At 39.5% G+C, this 23,640-nt stretch overlaps 1 protein-coding gene across 1 annotated transcript in view; it reads left to right on the top strand.

Moving 5' to 3' along the window:
• ERICH6B (glutamate rich 6B) overlaps window positions 1-22,268 on the top strand; it is a 300,307-nt gene extending 278,039 nt beyond the window's left edge. Inside the window, exons 11-12 of the mRNA XM_040425440.1 lie at window positions 14,446-14,674; window positions 20,495-22,268. Coding sequence (XP_040281374.1) covers window positions 14,446-14,674; window positions 20,495-20,893 — 628 coding nt within the window. The 3' untranslated portion in view covers window positions 20,894-22,268. The remainder of the gene's footprint in view (window positions 1-14,445; window positions 14,675-20,494) is intronic.
• Window positions 22,269-23,640: the final 1,372 nt, after the last annotated feature.

The following is a 23,640-nucleotide window of genomic DNA, read 5'->3' as shown; positions in this document are numbered from 1 at the left end:
ACTGTGTGGGGGCTGTATACTGTGTGGGGCTGTATACTGTGGGGACTGTATACTGTGTGGGGCTGTATACTGTGTGGGGGCCTGTATACTGTTTGGGGGCCTGTATACTGTGTGGTGGGCTGTATACTGTGTGGTGGGCTGTATACTGTGTGGTGGGCTGTATACTGTGTGGTGGGCTGTATACTGTGTGGGGGCTGTATACTGTGTGGTGGGCTGTATACTGTGTGGGGGCCTGTATACTGTGGGGGGGGGGGCTGTATACTGTGAGGGCCTGTATACTGTGGGGGGGGCTGTATACTGTGGGGGCCTGTATACTGTGGGGGGCTGTATAGTGTGGGGGGGCCTCTATAGTGTGGGGGGGCTATACTGCTGTACTGTATACTGTGGGGTCTGTATAATGTATACTGAGGGTGCGGTATAGTGTGGAGTGCTATACTGCTGTACTGTATAGTGTGGGGGGCTGTATCGTGTGGGGTGCTAAACTGCATACTGTGTGGTGCTGTATACTATAGGGTGCTATACTGCATACTGTGGGTTGCTGTATACTATAGGGTGCTATACTGCATACTGTGGGGTGCACTGTAACGCTAGGGTGAGCCGAGCCTGGTCTCCTTCCTGCAGAGCGGTGCCCACTTCCAGCCTGAGCCCAGCTGCCCAGAGCACTGATCCTGAGCCGCTGGAGTCTTCAGAACTGGAAGTATTTACAGTCATTCACTGGACTCTACCAGATGTGTGGATTTTTTGTGTGTGTGTTGTGGTGGAGGGCGTGATTGCCTAAGGTGTAGGGAGGCGGGATCCAGGGGGCCCAAGTAAATTTTTGCCCAGGGTCCAATCAATATTAAAGACGGCCCTGATTGCGGGGGTTAATCGGAACAGGATGCCCGCTGAAATCATTCAGCGGGCATCCTGTCACAACGCCGGGGGGGGTCATATGACCCTCCCCCGTATCGGCGATCGCAGCAAACCGCAGGTCAATTCAGACCTGCGGTTTGCTGCGCTTTCTGCAGATTCTGATCCCCGCGGTCCCTGACCGTGGGGATCAAACTTTAAAATGCCCCAAATAAAGTTTTTTTCACCCCCCCTGCACCCCTGAATGATTTTATGCCAGCGGGTGGTGCAGGGGGGGGTTGCAGGCGGTGCGGGAGACGGGCAGTGCGGCCCGCCTCCTCTTGAATATTCATTGGCGTCCAGTGGTATACCAGAGAGTCAGCACATTGCTGACACTCTGGTATAAACGGCTGACATCTGTGATGCGATGTCAGCCGTTTAACCCTTTCCATACCGTGGTCCATACGGACCGCGATATGGAAGAGCAAAGGTTAACAGTCGGGAGCTCCCTCCCTCTCCCATCGGGGGGCTGCTGTGCCTTTGCAGCCCCCAGACAGGATGGGGTGACAGAGGGAGGGAGCCCCCCTGCTTACCCTTCCCCGTCTGCTTAGTTGTGGCCACAACTGAGCAGACGGGGAAGGTTCCCATGGCAACAGGATGCCTTCTCAGGCATCCTGCTGTCCACGGTGCTGAACAGATCTGTGCTAAAGGCATAGATCTGTTCAGACAAAGTGTAAGTAAAATACAGTACAATACACTATATAGTGTACTGTACTGTATTATACAGACATCAGACCCACTGGATCTTCAAGAACCAAGTGATTCTGGGTCAAAAAAAAAATTTAAAAAGTGAAAAAAGTTAAGATAAAAAAAACACATTTATCACTGAATAAAAATTAAAAAAATAAAATACACTACACATATTAGGTATCGCCGCGTCCGTAACGACCTGATCTATAAACCGGTCATGTTACTTTCCCCGCACGGTGAACGCCATAAAAATAAAAAAATAAAAACTATGAGGAAATTGAAATTTTGCCCACCTTACTTCCCAAAAAAGGTAATAAAAGTGATCAAAAAAGTCGCATGTACGCCAAAATAGTACCAATCAAACCATCATCTCATCCCGCAAAAATCATACCCTACCCAAGATAATTTCCCAAAAACTGAAAAAACTATGGCTCTTAGACTATGGAAACACTAAAACATGATTTTTTTTTGTTTCAAAAATGAAATCATTGTGTAAAACTTACAAACCGGATTCCAAAAAAGTTGGGACACTAAACAAATTGTGAATAAAAACTGAATGCAATGATGTGGAGATGGCAAATGTCAATATTTTATTTGTAATAGAATGTAGATGACAGATCAAACGTTTAATCCGAGTAAATGTATCATTTTAAAGGAAAAATACGTTGATTCAAAATTTCACGGTGTCAACAAATCCCAAAAAAGTTGGGACAAGTAGGAATAAGAGGCTGGAAAAAGTAAATCTGAGCATAACGAAGAGCTGGAAGACCAATTAACACTAATTAGGTCAATTGGCAACATGATTGGGTATAAAAAGAGCTTTCAGAGTGGCAGTGTCTCTCAGAAGCCAAGATGGGTAGAGGATCACCAATTCCCACAATGTTGCCCAGAAAGATAGTGGAGCAATATCAGAAAGGTGTTACCCAGCGAAAAATTGCAAAGACTTTGCATCTATCATCATCAACTGTGCATAACATCATCCGAAGATTCAGAGAATCTGGAACAATCTCTGTGCGTAAGGGTCAAGGCCGTAAAACCATACTGGATGCCCGTGATCTCCGGGCCCTTAAACGACACTGCACCACAAACAGGAATGCTACTGTAAAGTAAATCACAGAATGGGCTCAGGAATACTTCCAGAAACCATTGTCAGTGAACACAATCCACCGTGCCATCCACCGTTGCCAGCTGAAACTCTACAGTGCAAAGAAGAAGCCATTTCTAAGCAAGATCCACAAGCTCAGGCGTTTTCACTGGGCCAGGGATCATTTGAAATGGAGTGTGGCAAAATGGAGGACTGTTCTGTGGTCAGACGAGTCACGATTCGAAGTTCTTTTTGGAAATCTGGGACGCCATGTCATCCGGACCAAAGAGGACAAGGACAACCCAAGTTGTTATCAACGCTCAGTTCAGAAGCCTGCATCTCTGATGGTATGGGGTTGCATGAGTGCGTGTGGCATGGGCAGCTTGCATGTCTGGAAAGGCACCATCAATGCAGAAAAATATATTCAGGTTCTAGAACAACATATGCTCCCATCCAGACGTCATCTCTTTCAGTGAAGACCCTGCATTTTTCAACAAGATAATGCCAGACCACATTCTGCATCAATCACAACATCATGGCTGCATAGGAGAAGGATCCGGGTACTGAAATGGCCAGTCTGCAGTCCAGATCTTTCACCTATAGAGAACATTTGGCGCATCATAAAGAGGAAGGTGCAACAAAGAAGGCCCAAGACGATTGAACAGTTAGAGGCCTGTATTAGACAAGAATGGGAGAGCATTCCTATTTCTAAACTTGAGAAACTGGTCTCCTCTTTACCCAGACATCTGTTGAGTGTTGTAAGAAGAAGGGGAGATGCCACACAGTGGTGAAAATGGCCTTGTCCCAACTTTTTTGGGATTTGTTGACACCATGAAATTCTGATTCAACATATTTTCCCCTTAAAATGGTACATTTTCTCAGTTTAAACTTTTGTTCCGTGATTTATGTTATATTCTGAATAAAATATTAGAAGTTGGCACCTCCACATCATTGCATTCAGTATTTGTATAGTGTCCCAACTTTTTTGGAATCCGGTTTGTACATAAATAAAAAAAAGTATACATTTTAGGTATCGCCGCATCCGTATCGACCGGCTCTATAAAAATATCACATGACCTAACCCCTCAGGTGAACACCGTAAAAAAATAAAAATAAAAACGGTGTAAAAAAAAGCCATTTTTTGTCATCTTACGTCACAAAAAGTGTAATAGCAAGCGATAAAAAAGTCATATGCACCCCAAAATAGTGCCAATCAAACCGTCATCTCATCCCACAAAAAATGAGACCCTACCTAAGATAATCGCCCAAAAACTGAAAAAACTATTGCTCTCAGACTATGGAGACACTAAAACATGATTTTTTTTTTTCAAAAATGAAATCATTGTGTAAAACTTACATAAATAAAAAAATTGTATAGATATTAGGTATCGCCGCGTCCGTGACAACCTGCTCTATAAAAATACCACATGATCTAACCTGTCAGATGAATGTTGTAAATAACAAATGTTGTGCCTTTTCATAGGTAAATGCATTGATATCCAATTCATTATTGTCAAGATGGATGTTCATTGCCTTTAAGAGCCATGCTCGACTATAGTTACAATTTTGTATGTCTTGAGTAGGCCAAATTAAGGTCACACAAAGGTTTATACTCTTCTGTGTTATCCTTCTCATGAATGTACCAGTCTGAGAAGAAGCCTCCTTGTTTACTTTTAAATTTACGTTGGTAGATAAAGATGAGCTCTATGCAGCTGGTGATAATTACTTATACAATTAGGCATTTATTAATGAAGCAGTGTATATAATATGTATGTATTCATTTATTGAGCCTTAGTTAGTCCTTAGCATAAGACAATCAGTAGGACATATAAATATTTGTTTATATTATATTGTTATATGTTACGAAGACAACATATATCCAGTATATTTTATATATTTCTCATTAGGGGAATATCTGTCTCAAGAAGAGTGTCTGTAAAGATGTGTGTTTTGTAACAATTAATCACATCTTTGGTATGACAGGAGGTACTGATATCTCTGTGAGAAAACAAAGCCATTTACGATCCACAAATAAACAGTGTGAGAGACATTAAGTGAGACGCCTAGAGGTCTGTCTCTAATTGCTACAAGTGTCAGAATTAATCCCTATGGCTTTGAATTAAAGCTTGTAAGGTCAAAATGTATATTCAGACTTACATAAGTTAACCCTTTATACTATGATGCAGATAGCTTATACAGCAGTGCCACCTAGGTATCAGTAGGTGACATTACAACAGTAGCAAAAGTGCATTCTGGGTAGGGTTATGATGTCACATTTTATCAATGGTCACGCCAATCCGACAATGATTGGAAAGTTCCAAACTAGGAAGGTGTGTCTAACTGATAAGTTTGTGATCATAAGCCATGCACAGGAGGTAGAGGGGGGAGAAAAGAAGGAAGGAGAGGAGAAGTTGAGGTTTATCAGGATGAAGGCCATAATGAGATGCGCTACGATGGACCACCCAGCTTTCCTAGGAGCAGAAGTGAGATTCCTACTAGGACTTGGTAAGAGACACAGAAAATGATATTTCATTTTATTAAGACTAATTTGATAGTGTGGATGAAATTATACCATCTAGATTGGCGAATAAATAAATGATTAAATGAATTGATCATCTCCATATTGAGATGTAGTCTTAGGATATTGTGAGGCTTCATTCTACCTGCAGAAGAATCCAGACTCATAATCTAGCAAAGCATTAAATGATTGCTTTTATATATATATATATATATATATATATATATATATATATTTATATTGATAGAACATTCTTCGCCAAGCTAAGTGATGGATTCCCACAGGAAAGATTTGTTTCAAATCCTTTCCGTTTAAGATCCTAGATCCCTGTTATTTGTCTTAATAGTCTTACCAAAGTTATATATATGTGAAAATAGTCCAGGATGGGGCGGAAGGATACAGTTATCTCTTCTAAGTTATATCCTTGGATGGAAGTGCCCATCTTGAAGCCATGTGATGTGTAGTTGGTTAGGGGGGGCAGAATGTATTTAGCATTCTATATTGATGTCTAGGATTAGACATGCCCATCTTGATATCATGAGGTTTTCTCTGAACAGAAGTAATGTATATAACTTATGTTCCTACTTTGATATCCTAACAATAGCTTGGTTATAATGTGACAAGTTATTTCCACTCACATGTATTGTTAAGCTTGTAATACTTTATATTAACGCTATATATATTCATTTGCATGTATCATTGTGTTTATTTACTTATATATGTTTATAACCTTGTAATCAATAAATCTGCATATTTTTATAATACCTGTGTATTACTGTATAATGCAGAACTACATTTTATCATTAACGTCATCTCACGTCAAAAAGAACTTATTTATCTGAGGAAATAGTCGGACTCAGATGTAATTTGTATCAATTAGGTTGTCTACAATTCACCAGGTCATGATTTTAAGAATTTATGACAAATTTTATAAATTACATTTTTTTTTATGGTTAATTATTTTTATGACCATAATTAATAATTCTTAATTGAATTATTACCCACCGACACAAAAAAAACGGTGCCAAAAAAGATATTTCTTGTTACCTTGCCTCACAAAAAGTGTAATATAGAGCAACCAAAAATCATATGTACCCTAAACTAGTACCAACAAAACTTCCACCCTATCCCATAGTTTCTAAAATGGGGTCACTTTTTTGGAGTTTCTACTCTAGGGGTGCATCAGGGGGGCTTCAAATGGGACATGGTGTCCAAAAAAACAGTCTAGCAAAATCTGCCTTCCAAAAACCATATGGCATTCCTTTCCTTCTGCGCCCTGCCGTGTGCCCGTACAGCAGTTTACGACCACATATGGGGTGTTTCTGTAAACTACAGAATCAGGGCCATAAATAATGAGTTTTGTTTGGCTGTTAACCCTTGCTTTGTAACTGGAAAAAAAATATTAAAATGGAAAATCTGCCAAAAAAGTGAAATTTTGAAATTGTATCTCTATTTTCCATTAAATCTTGTGCAACACCTAAAGGGTTAACAAAGTTTGTAAAATCAGTTTTGAATACCTTGAGGGGTGTAGTTTCTTAGATGGGGTCACTTTTATGGAGTTTCTACTCTAGGGGTGCATCAGGGGGGCTTCAAATGGGACATGGTGTCAAAAAAAACAGTTCAGCAAAATCTGCCTTCCAAAAACCATACAGCGCACCTTTCCCTCTACGCCCTACTGTGTGCCCGTACAGTAGTTTACGACCACATAAGGGGTGTTTATGCAAACTACAGAATCGGGGCAATAACTATAGCATTTTGTTTGGCTGTTAACCCTTGCTTTGTTACTGGAAAAAATGGATTAAAATGGAAAATTTGCCAAAACATTTTAATTCTCAAATTTCATCTCCATTTGCCAATAACTCTTGTGCAACACCTAAAGGGTTAACAAAGTTTGTAAAAATCAGTTTTGAATACCTTGAGGGGTGTAGTTTCTAGAATAGGGTCATTTTTGGGTGGTTTCTATTATGTAAGCCTCACAAAGTGACTTCAGACCTGAACTGGTCCCTAAAAAGTGGGTTTTTGAAAATTTCTGAAAAATTTTAAGATTTTCTTCTAAACTTCTAAGCCTTGTAACATCTCCCAAAAATAAAATATCATTCCCAAATTGATCCAAACATGAAGTAGACATATGGGTAATGTAAAGTAATAACTATTTTTGGAGGTATTACTATGTATTATAAAAGTAGAGAAATTGAAACTTGGAAATTTGCAATTTTTTACAAATTTTTGGTAAATTTGGTATTTTTTTTATAAATAAAAATGATTTTTTTTTACTTCATTTTACTAGTGTCATGAAGTACAATATGTGACGAAAAAACAATCTCAGAATGGCCTGGATAAGTCAAAGCGTTTTAAAGTTATCAGCACTTAAAGTGACACTGGTCAGATTTGCAAAAAATGGCCAAGTCCTTAAGGTGAAATAGGGCTGAGTCCTTAAGGGGTTAAGTTCTTAATGGATTGCTGGGACTGTTACTGTCAAAATTCAGCATTTACTCAACTTCCACTGCTGGCCATCAGAAAGTGCTGTTGTAGCTTTTATATATTAATGGGGATACAGTTCTTTGATAAGCAATGCAATCAGTATGGATACATTTGGAATCTCTAGCGCACTTCAATGTAGCTATATGAGTTTGGAAAGAATTAACAAATGTGTCTACCAAGTGACTGTATGACATAACAATACAGTCCTTGACTTCTGATGTCTAGCAGAATTGTTCTACAGACCTCTAGAGTGTGAAGCATGGCTTAAAATCACTATTCTTAGCCATAGTGTGGGTCCCAAGTGATGGAGCCCCATCCTTGTATGTTAAGGTGTCCTACAGTGTATGGGCAAGGGTTCTTCAGATAGGCCAACCCCTTTGACATTGTACATTTGACTGCTACAATATAAAAAAAATTAAGAATTTTTTTTTTTAGAAGGAACTCTCTATTGAAAATGTTAAAGGGGTTTTCCAGGCTCCTGATATTAATGACCTATCCTCAGCATAACACCCTGACCTCCCCTTCATCAGCTGTTTCCTGCAGCCTCAAATGTGGGAACTAGCGCTTTGAATAGAACAGGAAGCGCAGCCCCATTTAAAATGTAGTGGCCATGCCGGGTTACTGCAGCTCAGCTCCCATTCACTTCAATCAGTGATCAACTGATCAGTGGTGGTGCGGAGTATCGTTCCCTCACCGATTAAATATTAATGACCTATCCTGAGGATGGGTTACCAATATCAGAAGCCTGAAAAAAACCTTTAAAATGTCACTTATTTAGTTACCTATATAAAATAACAAAAAATAATAATCTTTGTTACTAAGCTTTGCATATTGTTTCTTCACGTGTGTCAGCATCTGAACACATTTAAAAGTATCTTAAAAGACTGAAAGTTTATAAAGTGAAAAATGTATAAATGAATTTTTTTTGTGTTATGTTGTTCTTTTTATTTCATGAACTTACAATTCCCCAGAAACTACTTTTACTTTCAGAGTCTACATTATCTTTTTATGGCTATAACGTTTTGATCATTTGTAAATGATAAATGGATCATACATTTGTAAATTTGTGCAACTAAGGCTTTAAAGGCAGATTTTAAATGAGGAGTTTTCACTAAGGGAACAGTGATCCTGTTGTATTGTAGAATTATCAGAAATGCACACACTCAGAAATCAATATCCATAGCATCCTTTACTTACGGATTCATTTAAGATAAGAGGCCAGGGTCTGCAGTAAGGTTGACCTTCACTAATGAGTTGAAAATCACTTGTCAGTGTTCAGTCATCTCACATCCTTTTGCAAGTCAAGCCTCTTGGATGTGAGATAAGTCCATTTCATGCAGCCTGGCTTTATATATTCAGATGCCAAATTTTTCCTTTTTACATACTGCTCCAGTGCTTTTACGTTTAGATTGATTTTTTGTTTTTTTCTTGTATTAAAGCTAGAGGTAAAGTGTGAAAATCTGATCAAAAAAGTACTGAGTATAATCTGTATTAGTGTCCACTGACACACATGAAATGGCTGGAAATGCCTGTTCAGCCAGTCATTGGCTATGGTGAGTGACTTCTGGGGAATTTCTAGCCACTTTCTATGTGTTGAGTTGGGAGTAAGAATTGGAGAGCAGTGGGGACTGGACCAGCTTTGTACCAGCAGTGGTTGGATAAATAAATAAAAGTATTCCCTCAGAAAACCGATTTAATGGAATGTGACATTTGAAGAGCACCGTTGAGACATTTCAGTGATCTACAGTAGTGTTAAAGAAATAGCCAATAAATCACCTCTTTTCTTTTAGAAGAGATATTTCTACATAACAAATAATTTACTTGTAAGTGTAGTAGAGTAATAGAAAAAAAAATAGACCTAACAATTAGGACATGCATGACGCTCATTCTGAGTAATTGAATCATAATGGAAAGGGTTTTTGGCCCATATTTAAGGTAGGAGGGTGGCAAATGTTTCACATGTTGGCTATAGTGCATTTCCATCGGAAATACTGGGGAACATGGCTCGTTCCAGACATTGTTCTGATTCAAAACATAATTTGATTAGAAAGTTGATTGGAGAGGGAAATAGATATAGAGAAGTGCAGCAAAATATAAGATGCTCATCTAAAATTATCTCAAATACCTCGAAGTGGCAACCAAGACCTGAAAGATGCGGAAGGAAGCAGAGAACTACTGTTCAAATGGATCAAAGAATAGTAAAAATTGCAAACGCTCAGTCAATGATCACCTCCAGAAAGATCAAAGAAGATGTGAAGTTACCAGGTGAGTACTGCTACAATCAGAAGACGCTTCAGTGAAGCCAAGTTACCAGGAAGAACTCCCCGCAATGTCCTGCTGTTGAAAAAAAGGATACGTTCTGAATAGGTGAAAATATGCCAAGGAACACATTGAGTGGCCCAAAGAGAAATGGCGCAAACCCCAAAAATACAGGTGTAACAGGGAGCCGGCGACGCGCTCGTTCCCTGCAGCGCCACCGGCATCCCATCCCTGAGGAGGAGCGAGGACGCGGCCGGCGTCCTCGTCTCCATAGTAACAAGGGGCCAGGGAGGACCCGGCCACGCACGCCTCCTCAGCGTTGCCGGCATCCTTAATCCCCTAGACAATGAGCGGGGTGAAGGGGGGAATTGAGCGCCGATGGCAATGAGTTGGCACTCAGGTGTTTAGATCTGCTGGACATGGGTCAGGTGACGCTGGCCACGTCACATGAACCATCAATTAGACCTATTTGAACAGGTAACCTGCTGGCCACAGGTTGCCTGTGATTGGTCTTTTTACCTCACTAGCGTTCTCTGCATGTGTGACTTCGTTTGTTTGACTTCTGCTTGTATTTGGCCTTGACCTGTTGTTACCCCTTGTACTGACGCGATCTCTTGGCTCATGACCTCAGCTTATATTGACTTCGATCTTGTATTACCCCTTTGTGCCTGTGTTACCTCCTGGCTCTTGTCTTCAGCTTCCAGTTGTTCCTGCCATGGTTCTTTCCCAGCCTGGGAAACTTTGCGCTTCTGTTTGTTCTGTCTTTGTCTTTTGTTTTCTTCCCTCGTAATTTTCTTCCTTTAGGCCCCTGCACGTACATAAGCTAGGGACTGCCACCCAGTTGTACCCCGTCGGTTAGGACGGACCGTGCAAGTAGGTATGGACAGAGGAGTGGGTGGAGTTTAGGGCTGCACTTATCCCTACCTTTTCATGACAGCAGGACTGTGGAACGTAGTCCAATCGTCCTGGACTGGATTACCTATTGAGATGTGCCGGAAGTTGGTCGACTCCCATGCAAGACAGATGTCAAGTAATTCTCAGAAACAATGGTTCTGCCACTAAATATTAGTTCAGTAATTAAAAGTAAAGTGCAGTAAATAAAAGTAAATATTTCTTTAGTTTCTAAATAAAATTTTTGAGTTTTTAAAGAAAAATGTTGGGACTGCTATTTTTTTATTTATATTCCCTTTTCTTTACTTTCTGTAACTGATTAACACAAACTGGAAAAAAATGTTGTTATTGGTTTCATTTAGAATTGAATGTGAAGTATTTCCAGTGCATGTGCATTTATGGAAATAAAAGTTTTTATAATGATTTTGTGATTTTTTATTATTATTATTTTTTGCTTTTTTTAAACGCATTCATTTCTTGAACATTACTGTAATAGCCCAATTTGTATTCCCCTATAGAAATAGCTGTGATATTAAGGCATATGCTATTTACATTTGCTATATCTAAGTTAATGTTTAGGCAGAGGAAGAACAAAAAAGTCAAATAAATAAAAAATATTTTCAAAACTTTTGATTTACTTTGCATGTTTAGTCATATTTTGGCATAACATGCCTTCTGTATATTAGATCACTAGATCATAAAACCCCTTCAAATAAATTTAGTGCATTTATGGTGAAAAATAAAATAGACTTGATGAAACAAATGGCAAAATCTGTTTTGTTTTTTCAATAAACATTTTTAAGTTTCATACATAAATTGTATATAAATGTAATATACTGTAGATTGATACCGTATATATATCTGCTGAATCCTTATCAGGTTAAAGACTATCTGTCACGGGGAACAACCTCATGTTATGAGGAAGCACAAAGTGTTTTCATTAGAAGGCTGCTGTTCCCACCTCTAACCTAGGTGCCAAATGCAGACATGTTTCTGTTGTGAATTTGAGATTCCCTTGTAAAGTTTCAAGTCTATAACCTCACATCAGTATAATCACATTAACAGTATAATTTCCTTTATCGACAACAGCAAGCAGAGCTATGGGGAATTTCAGATGCCCTACAGACCCATCAACATCTATAGACTGTTTTATGATAGTCTACTGCCTGAATGCCATTCACAGACTATAGACTGCCATAAAACGTACCATTACTCTGTACTAATGTTACATTGGATCACATTGTGTATGACTCATACAACCTTTATTTTTTATGACTTGATGGAAAATAGTCCATAACTGCACAGATTGAAGGCCTGTTTACCTCACCAGATCATTAACGGTGTACAATGGTTCCCATGTGTTGGATCCTGAAAGTTTTTATTGCTAATTGAAGCAGTTTCACAATTTTGGAAATTACAAACAATCAAGTTGCAGAATTAGAGGAAATGTTCCCTGTTTATCTTGATGCTCCACACTCTATCAAGTGGCTTTCACTATCTTTTTCGTTTTACCAAATGAATTCCCAATATGCCACTTCTTGTGATCCCTCATCATATTGCTGTAGGTGAGCACTGCTTATCTTATTGGGAAGGTATAGATATCAGTAAACACACCAAGGCTTGTAAAACAATTAGCACCTATCAGTAAAAATTGAAATTAGAGGAGGCTTGTCAATGTGACATGCTTTGCTCAGATGTATCCATTGGATGAGCAATTTCAAAGTAATTGAATCTTTCAAGTGAAGCCAATTACATTGCTAAATTGGTTGCCTATACCTATTTCAATAGAGTCCACCAGAATGGTGATTCCATTCTCCGAGTTCTATTTTAATAGTTTTTCTAATAGAAATCACTATGTCAATGCTGACAAGAACAGGGCCCGCAAAATATATTTATCTCAGCTTGACCCTGAGTAGATAAGGAAGTCCTCTTTGCATTGCTAATAGCATGGAAGCAATCTTTTATTCTTCCATTTAATAGAAGCCTTCTGTCACTGTTTGGTTGTGGCATACTAATGATACTTGTGTGTGCTCCTTATTAACACATTACTGCTACAAATGAGGGGGATTTATCATCACACATCGTTGTGTAGATGCCTGGACTTGGTTTTTCAATGAGTGCAAAACAATCATTAATTGCCAAGGACCAAGACTTAAAAGCCTTAAGGCAAAGCAATATTTTTCATATATGCATTTTGTCTGTGAGTTCATGTTAAGGATATTAAACATTGTCCTTTCTCTAAGATGAGCAATTGCAGAATTGTATACATGTAGATGCATTTAGGATCCTTATAGCTTGCTGTTGTCACGCACTTACCTGTCTGCGCTCCAGTGGCGAGTGCCGGCATCACATGGTCGCTGAGGACGGGCTATTTAAATAGGCAACTGCTGGCCACATTGCCTGTGATTGGTTTTCTAAGCCTCACTAGCTAGTTGTGTGTTTGCTTCTCTGGATCACTGGCTTTTGCCTGTTTCTTTGACATTGCCTCTGATTACTTATTAAGCCTCTGATGTGACCTCCTGGTTTTTGACTCTGTTTGTTTTGACCTTGCCTTTGCCTGCTGACTTTGTCTTTGACGGTTTTCTCCTGGTTTCACTTTGCTGTGTATTTTTATCAGATTTTGGATTCTGATTCAGTCCTGGGTTTACCTGTCTGGTTTTCACCTTTGTCTTACTACTCTTTTCCCATTTTGGTTTAGGCACCTCCACTTAGCTAAGAAGTGACTGTTGTCCAGTTGTGGGCCGTCACTTAAGTTGGATCGTGCATGTAGATAGGGGACAATGGTGCGGGTGGAGTACAGGGCTGCACTGTTCACTGCCTTTTCATGAAAACTGTTTGAGTTAAACAGAATGTCCACCTTAAGTAAACCGGTGTCCATCAATATATTAGGCATAAATAGCATCTATCTAAACCAACAGTGATCCTGTAATAAAGCAGGTAAACCACACAGAGATGTCTGCTCCATAGACAGAATAAAGACTGCCATAAATGGAAGCTTGTATTCTGTGAACACACTGACATGACAATGGAGTTGTCTAGTATAGAAATTCATTTTTCATGTACCATACTTCTTGAGGTCCCAGATGGGGTTCAGTTGTACAGGAACACCATCTAATAGTCTGCAAAAGCAGCTACAGATAGTTTCAGTGGACACAATGTAATGCTTAATTTTCCCTGTGGTAGTACTGTAGGGAAATTGAACACTTGTTTATAGGTTGCTCAGCAGACTATGGCCACTTTTACAAGATCAGTATTTGGTCAGTATTTCTAATCAGTACTTGGAAGCTAAGACAGGGTGTGAAGCTTAAAAATAAAAACCATATAGGAAAGATTTGTGACTCTTCTGTGTGTTGGATCCACTACTGGTTTTGACTTACAAATACAGATGACAAATGTTGACCATGTGAAAGTGTCCCATATTTGATCATTGCGTGACCCAGAAAATGGCTACCCCATGAGGGAACCTTCTAACAAAAAGGTATTGTCCAAAGAGGATGACCCATTTAAATTCCTTTGAGCCCTGCAAGCTGATTTCTGGAATACACATGTTTATACATCTTATAGATGGACTTTAAAAAATTAAAAATAAAGTTTTGTATTTAATTTTTATTCATATTTGAACTTTCTGCTAAAGGACTGTATTAGATCCATGTGGTGGCTCTTACTTTGACGAGAATGGGGCCCAGAAGAAACACTGGACTTGGTGGAATTTCAGCCAGCACGTACATGCGCCTCCTTTCCAACCAATCACCTTTATGCTTAATTCCAACATGGAAGTTAAAATGTTAAAACAGCATCAAGTCTATCTGTCATTCACAAAAGACAAAGAGAAGATTATCTTTAACGTTGGGTCTAAACTTCTGGTAAGTCATTTCTCCTTTTCTTCAGTGTGGACTAAGCCAACTAAAATATCTATTAGTAGTAATAATATTAGTACAGGGTGGGCCATGAAAAAGTAGCCCGTCTCCAATATCTCCAAATCAAACTGCCTAATAGTAAATCTGTCTTAGTTGCCCATAGCATAGTTGCCCAATCAGAGCTCAGCTTTCAGCTCCTACACGGCTCTGAAAAATTGAAAGCTGAGCTCTGATTGGTTGACATGGACAACTAAGACAGATTTACTATTAGGCAGTTTGATTTGGAGATATTGGAAGCAGGGTACTTTTTCATGGGCCACCCTGTAATATAGACATATTACTACTACTACTAATAATAATAGTAGTATTTGCAGCAATTCATACTGGCTCAATATTATGGAAAAACTTGCATTTTATATTATATTTGGTATTATTATAATTTTACCATAGTATCATAGTATCAGTGGCTCACCCGTTTCAGACCTTGGAGTAGGTGCTCTTTTTATAGTAAAAGAGTAGTGGAGGGCACTCAAATTTTTAGAGAAGTATGGACTGGATAGCAATTATAATTATTATAACAGCTTATTAACCGCTTCACGTCCGCCCATAGGATATAAACGTCCTATGGGTGGACGTCTATTTCTGAACGGACGTTCCAGAACGTCCGTTCAGAAAGTGCAGCTGCACGCTAATCGTGCAGCTGCTGATCGGGTTGCCCGCTGTCAGTGACAGCAGGGCAACCCTAAGACAAGGCAGGGACAGTGCCCAGGTGTCCCTGCCTTCTAGATCGCTGCATACACAGCGCTCACCGAGCGCTGTGTCTGCAGAGAAGGAAGCGCTGTGCGCTTCCTGTTCCGGCCCGGCGGTCATGTGACCGCCGTGACCGGAGTGTGCAGGAGCTGTGTGAGGTCTCTCAGAGACCTCGATCAGCCCTGCTCTGAGGCTGTACAGCGCTGGATTGCTGCTGTACAGCCTCTCTAGGGGTGCATTTGTCCTGTAACTGGGGCTACTATGTCAGCCCCAGTTACAGGAGAAATCAACTGTGAAAAAAATAAAATAAAAGTGAAGTAAATGTCCCCCAGAGGTCTTGTATGACCTTATGGGGGACGAAAAGTGTAAAATAAAAAAAATAAAAATAAAAGGTTGAAAATAAAAAAATAAAAAAAAGTTTCACATGTAAAAAAAAAAAAGTCCCCAAGTAAGGAATGAAAAAAAAAATTTAAAAATAGAAAAAATAAAAAAAAGTATACATATTAGGTATTGCCGCGTCCGTAAAAAACAGCTCTATAAAAATATCACATGACCTAACCCCTCGGGTGAACACCGTAAAAAAATAAATAAATAAACTGTGTCAAAACAAGCAATTTTTGTCACCTTGCATCACAAAAGGTGCAACACCAAGTGATCAAAAACGCGTATGTCCCACAAAATGGTACCAATAAAACCGTCACCTCATCCTGCAAAAAATGAGCCCCTACATAAGAAAATCTCTCAAAAAATAAAAAAAACTATAGCTCTCAGAACATGGACACATTAAAACATAATTTTTTTGTTTCAAAAATGCTATTATTGTGTAAAACTTTAATAAATGAGAAAAAGTATACATATTAGGTATCGCCACGTCCGTAACGATCTGCTCTATAAAAATGTCACTTGACTGAACCCCTCAGGTGAACACTGTAAAAATAAATAAATAGAAACTGTGCTAAAAAAAACAATTTTTTGGTCACCTTGCCCCATAAAGTGTTATAATGAATGATCAAAAAATCATATGTGCCCAAAAATAGTACTAATAAAACTAGCACCTTATCCCCTAGTTTCCAAAATGGGGTCACTTCTTGGAAGTTTCTACTGTAAGGGTGCATCAGGGGGCTTCAAATGGGACATGGCATCTAAAAACCATGTGGAGTTCCTTTTCTTCTGCGCCCTGCCGTGTGCCCATACAGCAGTTTATGACCACATGTGGGGTGTTTCTGTAAACCGCAGAATCTGGGTAATAAATATTGAGTTTTGTTTGGCTGTTAACCATCGATGTGTTAAAGAAAAAATTGGATTAAAATGGAAAATCTGCCCAAAAAGTGAAATTTAAAAATTTGATCTCCATTTTCCTTTAATTCTTGTGGAACGCCTAAAGGGTTAACAAAGTTTGTAAAATCGGTTTTGAATACCTTGAGGGGTGTAGTTTCTACAATGGGGTCATTTATGGGGGTATCCACTATGTAGGCCCCACAAAGTGACTTCAGACCTGAACTGGTCCTTATAAAGTGGGTTTTGGCAATTTTCTTATAAATTTGAAGAATTGCTTCTAAACTTCTAAGCCTTCTAACGTCCTAAAAAAATAAAATGACATTTCCAAAATGATGCCAACATAAAGTAGACATATGGGGAATGTTAAATAATAAATATTTTATGAGGTATCACTTTCTGTTTTGAAAGCAGAGAAATTGAAATTTAGAAAATTGTGAATTTTTCAAATTTTTGGGTAAATTTGGGATTTTTTCATAAATAAAGGTGAAATATTTTGACTCAAATTTATGATTATCATGAAGTACAATGTGTCACGAGAAAACAATCTCTGAATGACTTGGATAAATAAAGGCGTTCCAAAGTTATTACCACATAAAGTGAGATATGTCAGTTTTGCAAAATTTGGCCTGGTCAGGAAGGGGGCAAATGGCCCAGATGGGAAGTGGTTAAATAAAGGAAAGAAAAATGTAGGAAAAATTAAGTCAGAATAAAATATGTAGCATGTAAAATCATATAAAATCACATCAGTAACAACACTTAAATCCCTTAGGAGATTCGATAAAAAGTAATAGTATATGTTAGGTGATCAGCTGTAGATAATTGGCTTGTTTAAAATTGGCTGGGTAAAAATCTCTCTATTTCCCCATAGAAACAAAGCTGGGAGTTAATGGCAACAACTCAAGTGCCTATATGGAATATATATATATATATATATATATTATATATATATATATATATATATAAAAAATTATTCTATTATTCCATTGTTTCCCAGCTGTGTAATAATAACAATAGTACAATAACAATGACACAGTAGCTAAGCTTACAGTTGCGAGAAAAATTATGTGAACCCTTTGAATGATATGGATTTCTGCACAAATTGGTCATAAAATGTGATCTGATCTTCATCTAAGTAACAACAATAGACAATCACAGTCTGCTTAAACTAATAACACACAAAGAATTAAATGTTATCATGTTTTTATTGAACACACCATGTAAACATTCACAGTGCAGGTGGAAAAACTATGTGAGCCCCTAGACCAGTGATGGTTAACCTTTTTAAGACAGAGTGCCCAAACTGTAACCCAAAACCCACTTATTTATCGTAAAGTGCCAACACGGCAATTTACCCTGAATACAACAGTCCAATATAGTATATCTTCCATGTACTTTATCATTTAGCTATAATAGCCTGCCTACATTCAATGCGCTGCCTGTGCTGTTCATAGTGTGCCCTGCACTGATGAATGGCAGGAAAAGTCTAATAGCACGGGACAAAACCAGATCCTACTGGGAGCGGTCACGTACAATCCCTAATGTTACCATTGACCATTACACTATAAGGGGCATAACTTATGACTCTGGACAATAATATCTCTAATTATAAGAAAAAGACTCAGTAGGTATAATAGACCTCTCTGACCAGATACAAACTCTTACATGGAATCCTAACTCCACAAAGGAGATCAAAGTCTGGACTATCTGGCAGCTTTATTGATACCATCATATAAGTTTAGATACTGTGTCATTGTTATTGTACTATTGTTATTATTACACAGCTGGGAAACAATGGAATAATATAATTAGCTAATTGGCTGTCATACATTTTTTATACAGCCACATTTTTACTTAGCTGCAACTCACCATCCATATAGGCACTTGAGTTGTTGCCATTAACTCCCAGCTTTGTTTCTATGGAAAAATAGAGATATTTTTACCCAGCCAATTTTAAACAAGCCAATTATCTACAGGTGATCACCTAACTTATATACTATTACTTTTTACCGAATCTCCTAAGGGATTTAAAGGGTTTCTGTCACCCCACAAAACTCTTTTTTTTTTTTTTTGGATAGTTATATTCCTTATAGCGCGATATAGGAGAATATAATAGTCTTACTTACTTTCATGCGGCCGATTCTTTAGAAAACGAAGTTTTATAATATGTAAATCAGGGCTCTACCAGCAAGTAGGGCGTCTACTTGCTGGTAGCCGCAGCAGAAAACCACCCCCTCCCGTGTTGATTGACAGGGCCAGCCGTGATCTCCTCCTCCGGCCGGCCCTGTCAGTATTTCAAAAATCGCACGCCTCTGGTCATTCGGCGCAGGCGCTCTGAGATGAGGAGGCTCGTCTCCTCAGCACTCCCTCAGTGCGCCTGCGCCGATGACGTCTTCTCTTTCGGTGATGTCATCGGCGCAGGCGCACTGAGGGAGTGCTGAGGAGACGAGCCTCCTCATCTCAGAGCGCCTGCGCCGAATGATCAGAGGCGCGCGATTTTTGAAATACTGACAGGGCCGGCCGGAGGAGGAGATCACGGCTGGCCCTGTCAATCAACACGGCGAGGGGGCGGTTTTCTGCTGCGGCTACCAGCAAGTAGACGCCCTACTTGCTGGTAGAGCCCTGATTTACATATTATAAAACTTCGTTTTCTAAAGAATCGGCCGCATGAAAGTAAGTAAGACTATTATATTCTCCTATATCGCGCTATAAGGAATATAACTATCCAAAAAAAAAAAAATTAGTTTTGTGGGGTGACAGAAACCCTTTAAGTGTTGTTCCTGATGTGATTTTATATGATTTTACATGCTACTTATTTTATTCTGACTACATTTTTCCTACCTTTATTTAATAAACTGTTATAGTAATTATAATTGCGATCCAGTCCATACTTCTCCAATAATTTGAGTGCCCTTCACTACCCTTTTACTATAAAAATTATTATAATTTTAAAATTTTTAACTTATTCTCACGAGAAAACCATACCTGCATACCGTACCTGATGTTTTAGGACAGAGATGATGAAGAATGCAGTGTCAGTGTTTGAGACCTCCGCCAGAAAATTCTAAATGTGCCATCTTCCTTCACCACTTGAGTTAGTAGATCTAAGGCTATCCCATGTGTTCACCAGAACCTGTTGCGGGGCCTGTTACATCTACAGAGTATGGCAGCAGTAAATAGGTGCAAGCTCACAGGTGGCAGACCTATCAGATGCCAAGTAGTAGCACCAGAGGTGTAGAAGCCAGAGTCCAAGCCAAATCTTTAGTCAAGGAGCTTATCCAGAGACAAGCCAAAGTCAGTTCACAAGGAGAGACAATTGCAGCCAGATCAGTAGACAAAGGGTTACTCTAGAGACAACCAAAGTTAGTACACAGGAAAGTCCAACAGATGTAGCATAGTTCTGAGCAGACAGAACTAACAGAAGCCAAGAACAAAATCACAGGCAAAGATAAACAGCAAATGCCAGTCTTAACCCACCCTCCCCCAGTTCTGAGATTGGACACTGAGCCAGAAACCTGACTGGCTCGGCATCCAAGACCACAGATAGGTTGATGAGACAGGGCTTGGCTGGTTTGCATAACAAACCCTCCTAAAACAGCCATGCACTAAATCATCGCTAGGTTGGTTCCGGATACCATGTGCCTCTGAGGTATATATAGTACCTCTGTAATATAGCATGTGGTGCTACTTGCCACGAAACATTAATAAACAGATACAGTACATGCTCATAGCAGGTTTCAGGCAATTAGAAAGAAACCCAACCCTGTACTAAAATGCCTCATCTTTTTTCTTTCTTTGTAGTTGAAAGATCCTGAAATAGCTTCCAAAGAGAAGTGGAGCACTGGTGAGACTGAGCTCTATTGTTCTTCTAAAAAACTTGAAATCTTCCGCCTTTTAAACAAAATCCACAAACTAGTGAGAATCTCAGCTACTTCTCAAGACAGAGAGGACATAATACTAGACTACATTCACCAGCTGCAGAAGTCATTAAATGTGATTATTACACTCACCTCCAAACAGGAGAATATTTCCAACGTTCACAAAGCAAAGGAAATGCAAGGAAGTGTGAATGCGGTGAAGAAGAAGAAGAAGTCTTATCTGCTCCCAGGCAGCACCTTGCCATCTAAAACTGAATTACTTAATGATGAGGGGAAAAAGGAGTCAGCACTCAGCAGTAACACGCCAAAAGTAAAACATTAAGACTGGTGCGCGAAAAGACAAATAAAATATGTGTGTGCCTGCAAAGGATTTATCAGACATTGCTATAGCTCCTCATTATCATAATAAATGTATCCTGTACCTCATCAAATGTCTTAAAAAGTCATGCCACAAAGGTCAAATTCATTTTTGTCAGGGATCTCCTTGGAAATGGCAAGGAGGAACCTTCAAGCTGGGGGAGATGTGTAAGGGCTATATTACACCAGGCGATCAGTTAGTCTAGTGTTCCCCAACTCCAGTCTTCAGGGCCCACTCGCCGGTCATGATTTCAGAATGTCCCACAGAATAAATACCCGTGATAAGTCCTGATGCATTGACACTAATTATATCACCTGCTCAATACTAAGGAAATCTTGAAAACATGATCGGCAGGTGGGTCCTGAAGACTAGAGTTGGGGAACACTGAGGTAGACATTTGTTGGGAAGGAAGCGTTCCTTCCTGGCAATCGCCTGCTCGTCAGTGGAGGAGACCACTGCAATCACATGCAGTGATCTCCTCAGTGTATGGGGAGGAGCAATCGCTAATGTCATCGCTCGTCCCAATACTGAATCATTAACTGTCGGCCTGGGCAGTAATGCCTGTGGTAAATGTTGCTACAAGTGGTATTTACATATTCTGAAACAGATAACATATCAAGTATTCATCGGGCTCCGATGCAATGTTGACCAATCTTAGCAGAAAGTGAGTTCAGGAAATGGACCGTCTGTGGGGTGTTTTGGTCTTTATGCGATCCCTTAAGTTTATTCCAACATTTACAGACCTTTCTTCCCTCTACATTATACACGGCCCAATGATCGTAAATGAAAAAACGCTTGTTCCTGATCACTGTTACATGTAAGTGTGGAGCTAATCACCCAACAAACAAGCCAATGTATCATCTGATCACATCTTTCATACGGCACCCAAAATCGTCATTTGTCAGCAGCACAACACTCTGTTTTAACTAGGGATGTGCGGCCGACAAATTTTTAAACTGGTTCGGGAACAAATAATCGTAGTAACAATTCCTCGTTCCCCATTATGTGTGCATCGGGCCGTTTAAAAATTGATATGGTACTAGTTAGGGGCTGAAACTGTCCTGTGCCCATGGCCAATAATGATCGATTATTTGCCCCATGCACTCTAAACGGTCTGTCTACTGTGCGTGTATAGAAGATGTTACTGCAAAGTAGAAGTGATCCTGGATGGTTCAATTCAAAAAATTTAAATACACATGTATAAGCAGTGCAAATATCACTGGAAAGACCCATGCTCGAGGCCTAAAATCACTCCAGTCATTGGGGGAGATTTATCAAAACTGGTAAAAAGGAAAAAGGGCTTAGCTGCCCATAGCAACCAATCAGATTCCACATTTCATTTTTCAAATCTGATTGGCTGCTACAGGCAACTAAGCCAGTCTTTCTTTATACCAGTTTTCATAAATCTCCCCAATAATGAGCACATTTACACCATCATTTTGTTGTTACCCATAGCCTTTCATTTACAGTACCCTGATCTGTTCATAAGATTTTGCTGTATAATCATAGGAGCAGATAGGTGCTAGAATTCTGGTGCAGGTGTCTTGTACCACATTTATTAAGGGTCCGAACCAATTTTTCGGACAAGTATGAGTGGCATAAAGAGGTCGCCCGCGCTCAGGGGCCTTTTGTCCAGATTCCCCTGTGTTGCCGAACCTGCGGAGGGAATCCTATTTACCTACTCTGCATCACTGGGTTCCGGCTGCTCTGGTCCCCTGCTGCCACTGACAGGATGTGGCCCCATGTATCAACATCTGGTTTGACAAGGGACACAATTACTGGCTGCAGCAGTGATGTATCTCCCACACGTCAGGTCACAAAGGATTACATGCAGGACCGCTGCACGTCAATGGCAGCAGGGGATCCAAGGAGCCATAACCTAGTGGTAAGGAGCAGGCAAGTATGCTTCTCTCTGCAGGTCCGACGAGGCCGAAAGGCCCCTGAACTTAGACAATCCCTTTAAGATTTTTAGTGCAAAAATCTGGCACAATGTAATGTGACTAAGAGGTGCTATGAGGTTAGACTAGACTGTCTAAAGGTGTACCAGTGATAGATCTAGCGCATTTGTAGACTGTCAAGTCTAAATTTGTACTGTCTACCCTTAGACAATGTTAGTAAATCTGCCCCATAGAACAAAATTCAGTGCTAAACTACTAATAGTTCATGGCACGTCTTGTCAAGAAACTCCCTGTAATCCCCTTCACACTTTATGAGTGCAAGGTTTTAATAAGCTTGTCTGTGTTCATTACTAAACTACTTAATATAAATGTAAATGTAGCTCTCAGACATCTGGACAGCAAAAGCTAAATGCAATTATACTAGAGAAATACAGGCGCTAGGCAAGGTAAGGCCCCGCACAGCTGGTGATATGGCAAGTAGTGGGAGACTTTAAAGGTACGTAAATGTCAAAATTATTTATTGAAGTACTAATAACACACGCGTAATTAAAAATGGCAACAACTGTACAAAAATAAAACTTTTTATATCAATGCCTCAGCTTCAAGGGATTGTACAGGACAATGAAACGTCTACGAAAATAAATAAGAAGACACATTAAGAAAAAGAACAATAAGAAATATTACTACAGGATATGCACACAACAACATCAATACAGCTAAAATATGCGTAGAGTAAAGAAAGTGGCATAAACATGCCAAGAACATACTTCAGAATGACTGACCTGTAGTCTTGTACACCTCTTCAAGATGAGG

This window comes from Bufo bufo, chromosome 3, assembly GCF_905171765.1.
Source record: "Bufo bufo chromosome 3, aBufBuf1.1, whole genome shotgun sequence".
In the NCBI taxonomy this organism is placed as follows: Eukaryota; Metazoa; Chordata; class Amphibia; order Anura; family Bufonidae; genus Bufo; species Bufo bufo.
The sequence above is the reverse complement of the archived record's forward strand: the minus strand, read 5'-3'. Positions and strand labels throughout refer to the sequence as shown.